The sequence below is a fragment of the Lycorma delicatula genome, chromosome 1 (genome assembly GCF_047948215.1).
Source record: "Lycorma delicatula isolate Av1 chromosome 1, ASM4794821v1, whole genome shotgun sequence".
Taxonomy (NCBI): Eukaryota; Metazoa; Arthropoda; class Insecta; order Hemiptera; family Fulgoridae; genus Lycorma; species Lycorma delicatula.
In genome coordinates this window covers 139,742,889-139,757,524 of record NC_134455.1, presented here as the reverse complement: position 1 = coordinate 139,757,524, position 14,636 = coordinate 139,742,889, and the positions used below count along the sequence as shown (strand labels likewise).

The 14,636-nt window shown below is 33.6% G+C and overlaps 1 protein-coding gene across 1 annotated transcript in view; it reads left to right on the top strand.

Annotated features, from left to right (window-relative positions):
• The first annotated feature begins 220 nt into the window (after positions 1 to 220).
• Positions 221 to 14,636, top strand: part of LOC142323169 (medium-chain acyl-CoA ligase ACSF2, mitochondrial-like) — a 77,793-nt gene continuing 63,377 nt past the window's right edge. The window contains exons 1-3 of the mRNA XM_075362459.1: positions 221 to 380; positions 7,711 to 7,873; positions 14,274 to 14,402. Of these exons, the coding sequence (XP_075218574.1) occupies positions 253 to 380; positions 7,711 to 7,873; positions 14,274 to 14,402 (420 nt within the window). The 5' untranslated portion in view covers positions 221 to 252. The remainder of the gene's footprint in view (positions 381 to 7,710; positions 7,874 to 14,273; positions 14,403 to 14,636) is intronic.

The following is a 14,636-nucleotide window of genomic DNA, read 5'->3' as shown; positions in this document are numbered from 1 at the left end:
GATTGTAAAGTTTTATTGCATTGAATTTTTATTAAAAAAAAAATCATCCGACGGAAAATTACGTTTTATGTAAATGAAACTAATTGTATTTTTATTAATTAATTAATTATGTTACACTTTAGGAATGATTTACATTATTCACATAGAATGATTTTTCTTTTGTTTCATAGTAATGAGTTAATAATGAACTATAAGTTAATTTCATATCAGTAAATGTTAACTGACTGTCAGTTTTTGTTTTGTGCGAGATAAATGGCACTGTCTGTTTCAGATAAAATTAAATTAATGAACATTTTAAAATGTAGATTACTGAAATCTAAATTATTTATTTTTCCCAGAATTTCAACTGGAAATATTACTGGAATAGCAACTGTAAGATTGTAAGTCCATACAACTTAAATACAAAATTCTTAATAATTATGATTATTCAGCAGATTTGTGCTACTTAATACTTAAACTTTTATTTCCTAGAAGGTAGAACTAAATAAAAAAAACTGTCTAAAGTGATTTATTTGTTAATTGTATGTATCTAAAAATACTACAATTAAACTGATTTTGTGTTATTCATGAATAAATTTTTTTTTAGTAAATGCTGCTATCTCTTTTTCTAACAGTATTTGAAAAAATTACTCTAAAACCAAAAATTCAGGAAAAGTTTAGCATTATAAATGAACTTTACCCTTTTCATTACAGGGAGTGGCAGTATATTGAATATTATTTTGTAAGAAAACATCTCTGACAAATGCTTTTTTATACATCAAGTGTTTTGAGGTTATAATATTTTCAGTTTAATCATTTTAATTTTTTAATTAACCATATCATAAATATGTAACAATTAACAGATTCTAGAATATAGCATTCACCATTGTATCGATATCTAATTAATTTCCTGCAATGGCAGTATTGACCCAGAAACCCTGTTTCTACTATTATCTACTTTATGGAATCTACTGTATTATGCTATTTACTATGGAGGACAGTATTAGTATAATAGATTATACATTATGATTTAAATTTTAAAAAACCTTGTTCTAAAATTAAAGTACTTTTTTAATTGCAAACAATATTCAAACATCCTATCTCACACTTTCTTAAAAAAATTATAATTAACTAGTCATACCCAAAAGAATAAATTTCCAAAAGAAGTTCCCAAAAGAATAAATTTATCTTTATTCGATTTTTTTGATGAAAAAATAATGTAGTTAAAGTTTAAACCAACGGTTTGGTTACTGAAAAAAATCAAATTTATTTAAATTCAAGTAGAACGTCAAAATAAGAAATTGAATATATTGCCAACCATCTCATAGGCAGAAATCTATTAACTTTGATATCCTTTATTAAAAAAACGGACCCCATCTTAACATACTTGAACATTATAAAGTACATAGATATGCAAATTCATATTGCAACAAGACCAGTATAACGGACCTGAGTAACGGAATCTTACCAATTAAGAAGAAAATAGTAGAAAATAGCAATGAAAGGAATCGGGAAGATATCCTTTTTCTAAAGCTAACAGATCCGTTTAAGAATTCTTCTTTTTAATATCGTTAATGACACACCTACGACAGCTATTGTTCGATGAAAAGGGTTACCGAAGTAGCGTAGGAATCAGGGGCGCAGACGATAATTCTTACGCTTTAACGATTAAGGAATGTGGTTCTGCAGGTCAGAGTATACAAAACTGCTCGGACCAGGAATATTGGGTCAGAAGGAAGCGAGTAAAAAGCACTCACTATGAAGAGAGTATGAAACAAGTATTAGCGAGATGTGTTTGACGCGATTGTAAGATGAAGTTGTCAGTCAACGTGTAAAGTGACATCACAAGCATTCTAGTGTGGGCAGTGGGTGAATGCAGAAAGTTGTTCGGTGAGTTACTGACAGATTCGAAGTCGAGATTTCTAAGGTTCAAATACAAGTAAAGGCAGTTAATATTATACGGATTTGAATACTAGATCGTGGATACCGGTGTTCTTTGGTGGTTGGGTTTAAATTAACCACACATCTCAGAAATGGTTGACCTGAGACTATAACATACTTGAACATTATAAAGTACATAGATATGCAAATACATATTGCAACAAGACCAGTATAACGGACCTGAGTAACGGAATCTTACCAATTAAGAAGAAAATAGTAGAAAATAGCAATGAAAGGAATCGGGAAGATATCCTTTTTCTAAAGCTAACAGATCCGTTTAAGAATTCTTCTTTTTAATATCGTTAATGACACACCTACGACAGCTATTGTTCGATGAAAAGGGTTACCGAAGTAGCGTAGGAATCAGGGGCGCAGACGATAATTCTTACGCTTTAACGATTAAGGAATGTGGTTCTGCAGGTCAGAGTATACAAAACTGCTCGGACCAGGAATATTGGGTCAGAAGGAAGCGAGTAAAAAGCACTCACTATGAAGAGAGTATGAAACAAGTATTAGCGAGATGTGTTTGACGCGATTGTAAGATGAAGTTGTCAGTCAACGTGTAAAGTGACATCACAAGCATTCTAGTGTGGGCAGTGGGTGAATGCAGAAAGTTGTTCGGTGAGTTACTGACAGATTCGAAGTCGAGATTTCTAAGGTTCAAATACAAGTAAAGGCAGTTAATATTATACGGATTTGAATACTAGATCGTGGATACCGGTGTTCTTTGGTGGTTGGGTTTAAATTAACCACACATCTCAGAAATGGTTGACCTGAGACTATAACATACTTGAACATTATAAAGTACATAGATATGCAAATACATATTGCAACAAGACCAGTATAACGGACCTGAGTAACGGAATCTTACCAATTAAGAAGAAAATAGTAGAAAATAGCAATGAAAGGAATCGGGAAGATATCCTTTTTCTAAAGCTAACAGATCCGTTTAAGAATTCTTCTTTTTAATATCGTTAATGACACACCTACGACAGCTATTGTTCGATGAAAAGGGTTACCGAAGTAGCGTAGGAATCAGGGGCGCAGACGATAATTCTTACGCTTTAATGATTAAGGAATGTGGTTCTGCAGGTCAGAGTATACAAAACTGCTCGGACCAGGAATATTGGGTCAGAAGGAAGCGAGTAAAAAGCACTCACTATGAAGAGAGTATGAAACAAGTATTAGCGAGATGTGTTTGACGCGATTGTAAGATGAAGTTGTCAGTCAACGTGTAAAGTGACATCACAAGCATTCTAGTGTGGGCAGTGGGTGAATGCAGAAAGTTGTTCGGTGAGTTACTGACAGATTCGAAGTCGAGATTTCTAAGGTTCAAATACAAGTAAAGGCAGTTAATATTATACGGATTTGAATACTAGATCGTGGATACCGGTGTTCTTTGGTGGTTGGGTTTAAATTAACCACACATCTCAGAAATGGTTGACCTGAGACTATTCAAGACTACACTTCACTTACATTCATACATATCATCCTCTGAAATAATACCTTTCGCTGGTTCCGGAGGCTAAACAGGAAAAAGAAAGGAAGAATTACTGATAGACAATTAGTGAAAGGGATGAAGTATTAAATTCATTCATAAATGTTAGGGTAGTTCTACTTTAAACAGGAAAGATATTTTCAGAGAATTAACATTAGACTTGTCTTATCTGATAGTTAATACAATACTAGTAGTTAAAGGTGTTAACATTAGCGGTCGTTATAATGCGTTTCATCAATGGGAGTGAATTCTGCTGAATTTAACTACCGGTTAATAAATCCTGTCATTCGAAATTCTATTTTGTACGTAATTTACTAATTATTATTACGATATTTATTGACTCGTATTATTGACGTTTATTATTATTTTTATTTTTTGTGGTTTTTATTCACTATTATTATTTTTTTATTTTTTTTATTTATTTATTTTTTTTTAGGTTTTTAGGGGCATCGACTACGTTGGTCATTAGCCCCGTCCCACTTCAAAAAATAAAAAAAAAGGTTCAAAAATGTCATATTCTAATACACGTTCAAATCCAAAGTTTACCGCCTGGGCTTTCCTTTTGGCCATCCTTTCTTGCACCGTTTTTCCATTCTGCGAACGGCCTCAACTTCTGATGAGAGTGTATCTGAGGCCTCAGACATGGCATCCTCTTCTCTTTCTGATGCCGGCTTACGTGATGAAAGCTTCATTGGTGCTGTTAGCATCATTGCTATGGAATCTAAACTAGCAAGCGATGCACTTTCGGTGGCTGATGAGCTGGATTCAATCTCTAACGCAGTGCTGGGTCCAGCTGAAATAGATGCTCTCGCTGAAGCTGTTCTTTGAGCTTTTAGAGGTCCCATTGTTGTAGTTTGTACATCGTCTGTGTTTGGTGCTTTTTCAATAATGACTTGCACCTCCATTTCGGTAGACACAGATTTTCTTGTCACAATTTCCTTAGGCTTGTGACTAGACGACGGAGTAAAATTTTCCCCTTTTCCAGACAAATCAAGATTTTTATTTATTACTTCAAGTGGTGGTGTTATGATCGCAGGTTTGACTAGTTTTGTATGCTGCGCTGGTACGTTTCTTTTATCAACGATGTCAGTCCGGGATTGAGCCTTCTCATGTTTAGATGGTTCTGTGCGATGAGTCGACTCTATCTTTGCATCAATGATTTTTTTCTATCATTGTTGCAAGACTTTTGGTGCCATTGTATTAAGCAACTGCTCCACGTTAATTTTGGATGAAGGAGGGGCAGCAGCTGCTTCAGCATAAGTGGTCGATGGTCGAGGTATTCGTTGACTAACAATTTTCTTCGCTTCAGGATAACTAACCTTTTGAAGCGTTTTGACTTCCTGAATGACCGTTTCCGTTTTATATACTGGGCAGTTCCTTGATCAGCAATTATGGTGCCCTAAGAAACAGATTGGAGGGTCTTTACATGAATCACCCTCATGTATCTTCATTCCACATATGCAAATTTCCTGCGCTTCACATCTAGCTGCAGTATGTCCAAAACGTTGACACTTGAAACATCGCATTGGCTGCGGAATAAACGCACGTACATCAATCCGATGTATGCCAGCACGTACCTTTTTAGGAAGGTTAAGGCTATTAAATGTCAATACATGCGAGGCCGAAGCCCTCACCATTTCTTCTCATTGTTAGTCTGCGACACTGAATCACTCCTTGACTCGACATTTCCTGTACAATTTCTTCTTCTGCACAGTTTAGAAGATCGCGGCAAACAACAACTCCTCTGGGTGTATTAAGGGTGCTGTGCGGTTGCACTGATACCGCAAATTCACCGATCTTCTTCAATGCCTGGACTTTTTGTCGTTGATAGTTTCGACATGTAATCCATTAAACGTCTTACGGATTTCCTTGACAGGACCACCAGCACAATTAGCAATCTCTCTAGCAATTAAGAATGGAATTACCTTTTGGAAGTTACCATTCTCTTTCGTAATGACCAAAAATCTTGATTTGGGAACATTGTTTCCAAACAAAGCTCTTCTTAAATCTTTACTGATTTTATTAGCATCTTTTCTCATCTTATCACTCTCCTTACTTTTTTCCTCTTCGCTTGTGGCGAATCGGCGGTTTCTAAACGAGGGTGTTTACGTGCACCCTCTGCCACGTTAGTTTGTTCTGGAATATTCATGAACATTTATCCCTTCTGTAGCAAGGCTAGCTGCCGGGGTACACCCACACTCCAGGGCTACTAACCTTGGAGGTCCGATCCGGTACTCCGGTGGAACCGGCATATGACCTGGCAGAGAGCGGATGCACAGTCTCTGCACTGACTCCAGGCTCCTACTCACCGAAGCTTTCAGAGCTCCCATGCACCGACATACATGGGCACCATTGCTACATGCTTGCCATCGCAGGGGGCATGTGGACAACGGAAGGGTCTCCGTTACACCTGCAATAACATTGACCCTGGCCGCCACATTGCCAGCTCTAAGTTTGGTATGTGTCCACTTCCTAATCAATAAATTGTTCATATCCTGCAGGTAGCCGAAAAATCCAATCCATGTGAGGACCTGAAGGTGGAAACAGGTCAAAAGAAAAAGCATTACCGAGGAATTTACTCGGAGCCCCGTTAGCCAGCTATATGTATTGTACATAAGTACAGCTGTTACCGCCCTGGACGTGGAACGTAGATGTTGTGTTCCGGACGTGGGGATTACCTACCTCAGGATATTATTATTATTATTATTATTATTATTATTAATCGGGGTAGAGGTTGTCGAGACCAAGCTGGCCGCAAAGTACCTAGGTATGATGATTGACTGGAAACTCAGCTTTGCTGAGCAGCTTCGTACAGCCGCCGATAAAGCTGCGAGAGCCGTAACTGCTCTCAGCCGGCTTATGGCGAATGTCGGCGGACCGAAGGCCAGCAGACGGCGATTGCTGATGTCCACGGTGCGTTCCATCCTGTTATACGGGTCGGAAGTGTGGGCCCAGGCATTAAGAGTTGCGAGAAACCGGAAGCGGCTCGCGCAGTTGCAACGCACCGCAGCCGTGCGAGTCACTTGCGCGTATAGGACGGTCTCCGAGCCTGCAGTACTTGTGGTCGCCGGCGTCATACCCATTGCTACTTTAGCAAGGGAGCGCCAGGTGATCTACAGGAGGCGACGGGCAGGCGAAGACCGGGTGACCATTGCCAACGAGGAACGCACTCACACGTTCCTCGCATGGCAAGAGTCCTGGGACCACGAGACCAGAGAACGATGGACCGCAAGGCTTATCCCTCTGGTCAGACCGTGTATGGAGCGCCCGGCATGGAGAGGTGGAGTACTACATGACCCAATTTTTAACGGGTCACGGGTACTTCCGCGCTTACCTCCATGTCATAGGGAAATCGCCGTCCCCCGACTGCCTGTATTGCCCCGGTGTACGGGACGACGCTGAGCACACATTTTTCAAATGTGCTCTGTGGGCGGCAGATGAAGGGACACTAGAGGCGGATCTCGGAGCACTGAGTCCCCACAACGTGGTTGCGATGATGCTCCGTGACCTGAGCAGCTGGGAATGTGTAGCCCGATTCATCAACATTCTCAGGGCCAAAAAGGTTGACCTGGATAGTCCTGAATATTAGGTAGCACCTAATCAGGCTAGTATAGGAGGACTCGACCGGAATGTGTTAAACGGTTCCGAGTCGAGTCCTGGTAGAAAGGGGGGTGGTTTTAGTCGGTAGTCTGCTGATAGTGATTGGATAATACCATCAGCGGGAGCCCAACACTCCGTGCGTAAATGCATTTCCACCTCACTCCGAAAAAAAAAAAATTATTATTATTATTATTACTATTTTTGCCGTTGTTGTTACTATTGTAATTGTTTTTGTTAAAGTTTGTTATTTATTTTTGTCATTATTATTATTATTATTGGTTTGTCTATTTTCTATATTCTTAAATTAATAAATTTTATTATATAAACACTTTGATTAATTGTTACTCTCTCAATATCCTGATCGAGCCGTGAACACGCGGCAATGTAATAAAGATGTACTAAATGAAAGATACAATTCAAATTTAATATGTTTTTCCACTACATTGTAAATACTTATCTACATAATTAAATAACCTCCAGCAACAACACCAACTTATGCTAAGGTGAGAACAGCAGCACTATATCAAATTAAACATTTATTGATTTCTTCTGGTACAAAGTGAGTGGAACCAAGTAAAGTTAAACTTGAAAGTCAGTTAAATAAATGTAAATTAATTTAATTTTTTTAAATATTTAGGTTCTGTACAAATAAAAAGTTAATAATTATTTATGTTTTATTTTTTGTTATGAAGCCAACATGATATGTCATACTGGCATAATCCAGGTTCAGAACCGCTAAAACAGTTGACAGTAGGAAATTTAGTTGATAAAGCAGCAGAAAGATGGAAGGAAGATCCAGGTTTAATATCTGCACATCAAGGTTCAGTACTGTCGTTCGGAGAAATAAAAAAGCAAGTATGTACCACAGTGTAGTTTTGTAACTACTTATTAGATTTTCCTAGGATTATGATGCAGATCACCCACATTAATGTTTCTGTACTACAGTTAATGAACTATTAATAAAAACTATATCAACTCCAACTTGTATGGCATACAGATGATGTAACTGTAACCACACTTGCAATGAGCACGTACGCTACAGTATATGAAGTATTTCTGACTGCATTATCTTTTTTTATTTTACAAATATGCTTTTAATTTTTAATTGTATGTTTTATTGAAGTTTAATGAATTTGTTTTTGTAAATGTACTTGCTTCATTTAACAATGCAGTCACTAATTATTATTAGTTACAAGTATTAGTCAGATAAGATAAAAAGTTAATTTTTTCCTGTTGCAATACTTGATAATAGGTATACATTATAATTACATTGGGAATAAGTATATTTCTGGTAATATAACATTTTTAAATAAAAAAGGTTTCAATTTAAATATCTATAGTTTTGAAAAAATTCTCTTATTACAGTTAATAATTCAAATAAAAAAATATAAAATTAATTTGTATACATAATTTATATATATAATAATATAATACTATATATATATATATATATATATTATATTATTTTATAGTATATTAGTTAGTATGTAACTATATATTATATGTATATAATACACAGAGTTATATTAAAGTATGGAAACAGCTTCATGTATTAAAACTGGGGGATTCTAGAATAAGTGTGGATCTACATAGTTACAAAATTATTACTTTATGATGTGTGTGAAATTTTTGTCTGCCATATTATATCCACCATTCTGAATTAACTCATATTTTTAAATAGATGGAAAGGTAAAAAATGATTTTAATTTTAGGTGTTAGGTTTGTGTAGATCTGGAAAGGTTTGATGGGTCAGAGATTTAGGCTGGATTTGTTTTAATAAGTGTTTGTGTGCTGGGCATAGTGTGCACTACAAAAAATGTATAGCGAGTAATCCTTTTGTGTTTAAAATGTTTTATTATTATATTTTGTTGACTTAACTTTATTTTCAACCATATCTCTACATTACTGGCTATAGAAAGTTACTGTACTGATAACTCACAGAAAATTGGATCTTTAGCATTACAAAAGATTGTGTCCATATGATGATATCGGTTTTTTTCTTCCATTTCACTAACGATTTCAAATTTATACCAATTAACATGAGTTTCACTTTTTGCATTACAATTTTAATACGTATGTCTGTAAATAATTTGCATGTTCAATGTCAGTCTAAAAAATTATTTATCTTTTTTATACTTATGTAATAAAGGAACTTTTACAGAATGAAGCTGCTCTGTGTTCTGTAACAGAATAGTATTCTGTATTCTTTTATAGTATAAACCTATTATACAAAAAGTGATGAAACCTGTATGTTACACAGTACAAAAGATTTGGCAAGTCAGTAAAAGTGCTGAATCTAAGAGTGAAATTGTAAGCTGTTGGTTTTGATTCTTTCCTGAAAACTCTACATTTAATAAAACAAGGATTATGAAACTAAAATGTTCAGTGTTTTGAATGAAAATGAAATACTATTATACTATGCTGGTTTTTAAATACTTTTTTAAAGGAGATTTTTTCATACTTTTTTAACATATTGGAAAATTTATTAGTTTCTTTATTTGTTTGTAGCCCCTTGGACCCATGACGGGTTCGTACTCTCATGTTTGTGAGAATATTAAGTATTTTACAGACATATTTTAAGAAAAGAAATATAACTGTGGAGAATATTTTTTTAAGATTTTTGTGTTTTTATATTTAAAATAAGCTAAAGCGTGACTAGATATAGAATTTAATAGAAATATAATGTTTAACGCTAGCCATACAGATAATATGGAGTTGGCTTGTGTGTGTTTGTGTGAGGTTGTGTTAGTTGCTAGTCCAGCTGCTGTTATTGGCGGAGAGTGGACCACGTAATGCACCGGCCGGATGCGCGCCAACGGCTCTCTCCTGTCAAATAAAGAATACTTTTTTTTACTGCTAAATATTAACTTATAATCCATTTCTTTTATTAATAAATAATAATAATAAATAAATAGAAATACAATTATAAAATATAAATAAAAATATCTACGTGTAGAAATTAAATTAAATTAAATTAATTGACAACTGACTGCTTCTAGCAGGAGAGAGTCGTGGAGGGAGCCGTGTGCAGCCACCCGGCGCACCACCATTTGTTCGCTCTGCACCACAATTTTATTGCTAAATATTAACAAATAATTCCTTTCTTTTATTACACGACTGCCCAAAAAGGAGTGTAATGTATTTAGAGTGTATGTATGTTTGTTCTACTGTAGTAGCTCAATGACTGAACCGATTTAGATGTATGACTCCGCGTTGGAATCCTTATGTTAATTTTATAACAGCGTCGTAGTGGAGAAGATTTGCCGGGTAAGCACAAACTTTAATGAACTGTGAGCCTGCATCACTGCGTGAGTTTGATTTGAACTGAATGATTCGAATCGGTTGAATGAATATTACAATACGAATAATCAAATTAAATATACGTTAAATAATATTAAATAAATTTCTGTTTAATAATAATGGACTTCCCGTGGAGGACTGCATGTGAGGCTAGTGGTGAGGTAATGCGAGCACTTCATGTGAGGCTAGACCAATCATCCGATTTTCAAAATTCAAACGGGGTATTTGTTAGTAGATTGAAGGCTAACTTTTGCTGCATCAGATACACTCCCGAACTAACAGATCACGGCTATTCGGAAAGTTGTTATATCTGCGCAACCAATTGCAAAGATATAACAACCTTCGTACCAACAATAGGAGAAACCTAGATTCCCATGCAACAGAATGGTAGTTTTGATATAGTTTGCTCTGAGCAGAATTGTTGATCTGGGTGAACAGTTGTGATTTTAGGTGGAAGCATTTTGTTAGGAGTGACCTCTCAAAATTATAGTTTATTTCCTTGACAAACATATTTTAGTTTAAAAACAGTGGATAACATGATGGTTTATTCTTTATTATGTTATTGCGCAGAAGAAACCTGAATCATACTCTAACAGCTTGTATTATTAATACTGATTTTATATATATAAACATATTCTTGCCATTGCTTCATACTAACTTATGGTTTCCTAATATTGTTAATAAAAAACTATTGTTTCTTTGGGGTTTCTGTTGTTTTGTAACTACTGTTGGTTAATATTTGAAAAAGAAATAATAAATAAAATAAATTAGGTAATCTTCGAATGTGAAATATTTTATTAAATGATTTGATATTTCTGACTCTTGTAAGAAAAGAAATTGATAAATAATTCGGTAAGATTTATATTTGTTTTATCTATTTTGACAGTGATGATCATTGTTTTATACAGACCTTTACATTCAGACATTTTAATCAGACTAAATTTCTGACAGACTAAATACATTTGTGTATTTTGATAATAGTTGCCAAATTACTCTACACAAAGTACATCAGGCTGATATATTAACAAAATATAATGTTATCTCATTACAGGCGTAAAGCTAAATGGTAGGTTTTTTATGAAAACTCTAAACATAATTATTCCCAAAAAATCTGTTTCTCAAATTCTAACCAATTAGACCCTATTTTTTTTTGCAGACATAACTGCTATGGTCACAGATATAATGTGTGTGGCTTGTACTCTATTTTCAGGGTACAATCCACGCAAAAGTGTAAAAATAATAGCACCCAAAATTAGCTATATATATATAGAGCACATATAAAAATAAATGAAACAAAAAAAATTTCATTAAGTAATTGTTGGATTTATTCCCTAGCAACATACATGTTTAATAAATATAATTTATGTTCTATTATTAAGAACAAAGGTTCTTAATAACAAAGGTATTAAGAACAAAGGTTTAAGTTCTATTATTAAGTTACAGCAGAAGGATTCAGTGACAACAAAATATTTTTTATATACTTAAACGTGAAATAATGAGTGAATTTATGGCAATCTGTATTGCCAATGCCTTAAAACTTTTAAGTGATCTAACACTTCTCTTCGCTGTTAACTTGCTGCTTAAACCAATTATGTTTCTTAGAGGTCTGGCAATAAAGGCAACCTTATTGTCAGAGCTAATATTGATAACATTAATTTATAAACTCGTAATCTGAATAAAAATATGAATGCAAAGTGCATATTGTTCAAAATTGAAACCAAGAAATCAAGTGAATTGAAATCAAGGGGCTTGAAATCAAGATATATACTTATGGAGTGGACAGAGGATGGATATTGTACTGAGATCATTAGTGAGTGGGGTGTACATCATTTTCTATTGCTGCAATCAACATTAAAGGAAATAATTTTTCTATGGAAAATTATCTTTCAAGAATAAAAATATAAAATGGCTTAAAATCAAGGTTTAATTTAAAAAAATAAATCTTCAGTGATTGAATGAACAAAGTGAATAATGTTCCAAATTCTGAGTGATATGTAATTGTGAGGAATAATTTAAAACAACAGTGGAATAAAACTTAAACTAGTATAATAAACAGTATGAATTTTTTCCAAATTATTTATGGCTTGAAATTAAGATGCAGTTACTTTACATCTCGCAAAATGGTTAGAATTCACAATGAACAAGAAGACATTTAAATTTTTAGAGGTTTGTAATTGAGATAGATGTTTAAAGTTGCATATTCAACATATGGACATATATCATCTAAATTATCAGTGGCTTGAATCTTGAATTCAAGATGTAAAGTAGTAACACAATGGACAGAGAGGAGACAGCGTTCCAATTGGTATTGGTTTGTAATTTTTATTGAAAATATTACGGTGGTGTTATCAATGTCATTATTTTCTTTTGGTACAGACAGTGTGAGGACCTTGTGTAACATTATCTATGAAGTATATAAATATATAGTTGCTAAAAAGTTCTATTGTAACTGGATTTACCTTTAGGCTCTTTTTGTATCAATAAATATAATTATTATCAATTTTTAATTTTTTGAAGATTTTTATTTCTGCATTAGTTTTTATTTACTTTAAAAAAGATGTTTATGCGTTTTAAATTAACATTTTTTCTAGTTTTTTTCACTGATAGTGAAAACCCTAAATATTACATTGTATTGTAGTACAAACCTTCTAAATTTTCATCTTCAAAGTGAAGTCGAAAGTTTACCTTGTGTATATCTGTACAAAACGTTTAGTGAAATATGTATATTTTCTGCTAAACATCTACTATCCCAAAAACAATTCATAGATTTCATTTCTTCAACTACATTATTGCAAATTATTACTGAAAATTTACAAACACATTTCATTTGGATTTATTATTTACAATAAATAAATTAAACTAATATAAAATAAATTTAAAAAGATTTTGTTTAATAAAAATTTCTGTTTAATAGTAATAGTTTCCCATGAGGGACTGAGTGTATAGCTAGAGTAGTAACTTCACACAAGGCTAGACCAATCATCACCATCAATTGGTAACAAATGGGGTGCTCCTGGGATACTGTTTTGGGAGGTGTAATGGGGTGTACTTATAATATCTCTGCAAACAATCATCTGATTTTCAGAATTCAAACAGATTATTTGTTAGTAGATTGAAGGCTAAATTGCATTCATCAGGTACACTCTCGATCTAACATAAGTCATTTGGAAATGTTATATCTTCGCAACCAATCTTCCAATTTTTGAAATTCAAACAAGATATTTGCTAGTGTACAAAATCATGATAGAACCAAACCAGAACAAAAAGAACAACGTTTGTCAGCAATGTTTTTTTTCAGCCGTCGTGTTTTTTAATTTTTAATATTTATCTAGAAATCTATTTGTGTAATAAATATATACAAATGTCATAATCACAACTTTAATAGAATGGTAACTGTAAAGATTATTTATTGCATTGATAGTTAATTTGTGTTAAGAGTGATAGATTTCTTATACACATAAATGATACTTTATATATATATGACATCATACTAATATGTTATAATGAAAAATATGTATTGCAATCTATTATGTTAAAAGTGATGAGTGAAAGACAGAATGATAGTATGTGTAAGCAGTACCAGTGTGTAAGCTTTACACACTGATTCTTTTTTAATAGATTATAGGTAAGTTAGTAATGGACTAATTTGGGAAAACTATTTTTGCCATTTTAAACCTATTCAAAAATTACTAAACCTACTACAATGAGCCTGTTTTGAACTTACTGCACTTGTAAAAACTGGAAGCATCATGGCAGAAATGTGCTCATAAGAGCTCTTATTTTATTTATGTGTTAGAATGAACACACTAAAAAATTCAGAAAAACCTAGCTAAAGAAAAATAAAATTAAAGTCTGTTTTCTTACTTCCAAGTACTACAAGAAACAAACTTATTATATTAGAACACAAACAAAAAAACAAAATTATTATCAATGATTTCTTTATTTATTTTTGCAGGTAGATCAACTAGCACAAGGGTTGTTAGAAATAGGGTTGACTGCAGGAGACAGATTAGGAATTTGGGGAATAAATAGCAAAGAATGGTACTTAACTCTTCTAGCAGCAGCCAAAATTGGAATCATTTCGGTAAAATATTTTTTACTATCTTAAGTGCAAAATTCTATTCATTACAAAAGTAGTTGTTTTTAATTTGGAAGAATGTCACTCATTCACTTGTGGTCTTTATGAGAGGTATTGTATTTATTTACTTCAGTTTAATTTTTATTAGCATCGATAAATTACAGAGGGATAAAGTTATAGTTCATAAATTTCTCTTTCATTTTAGTTGAGAATCTCCCAAATTTAGAAGATGTTTCTTCC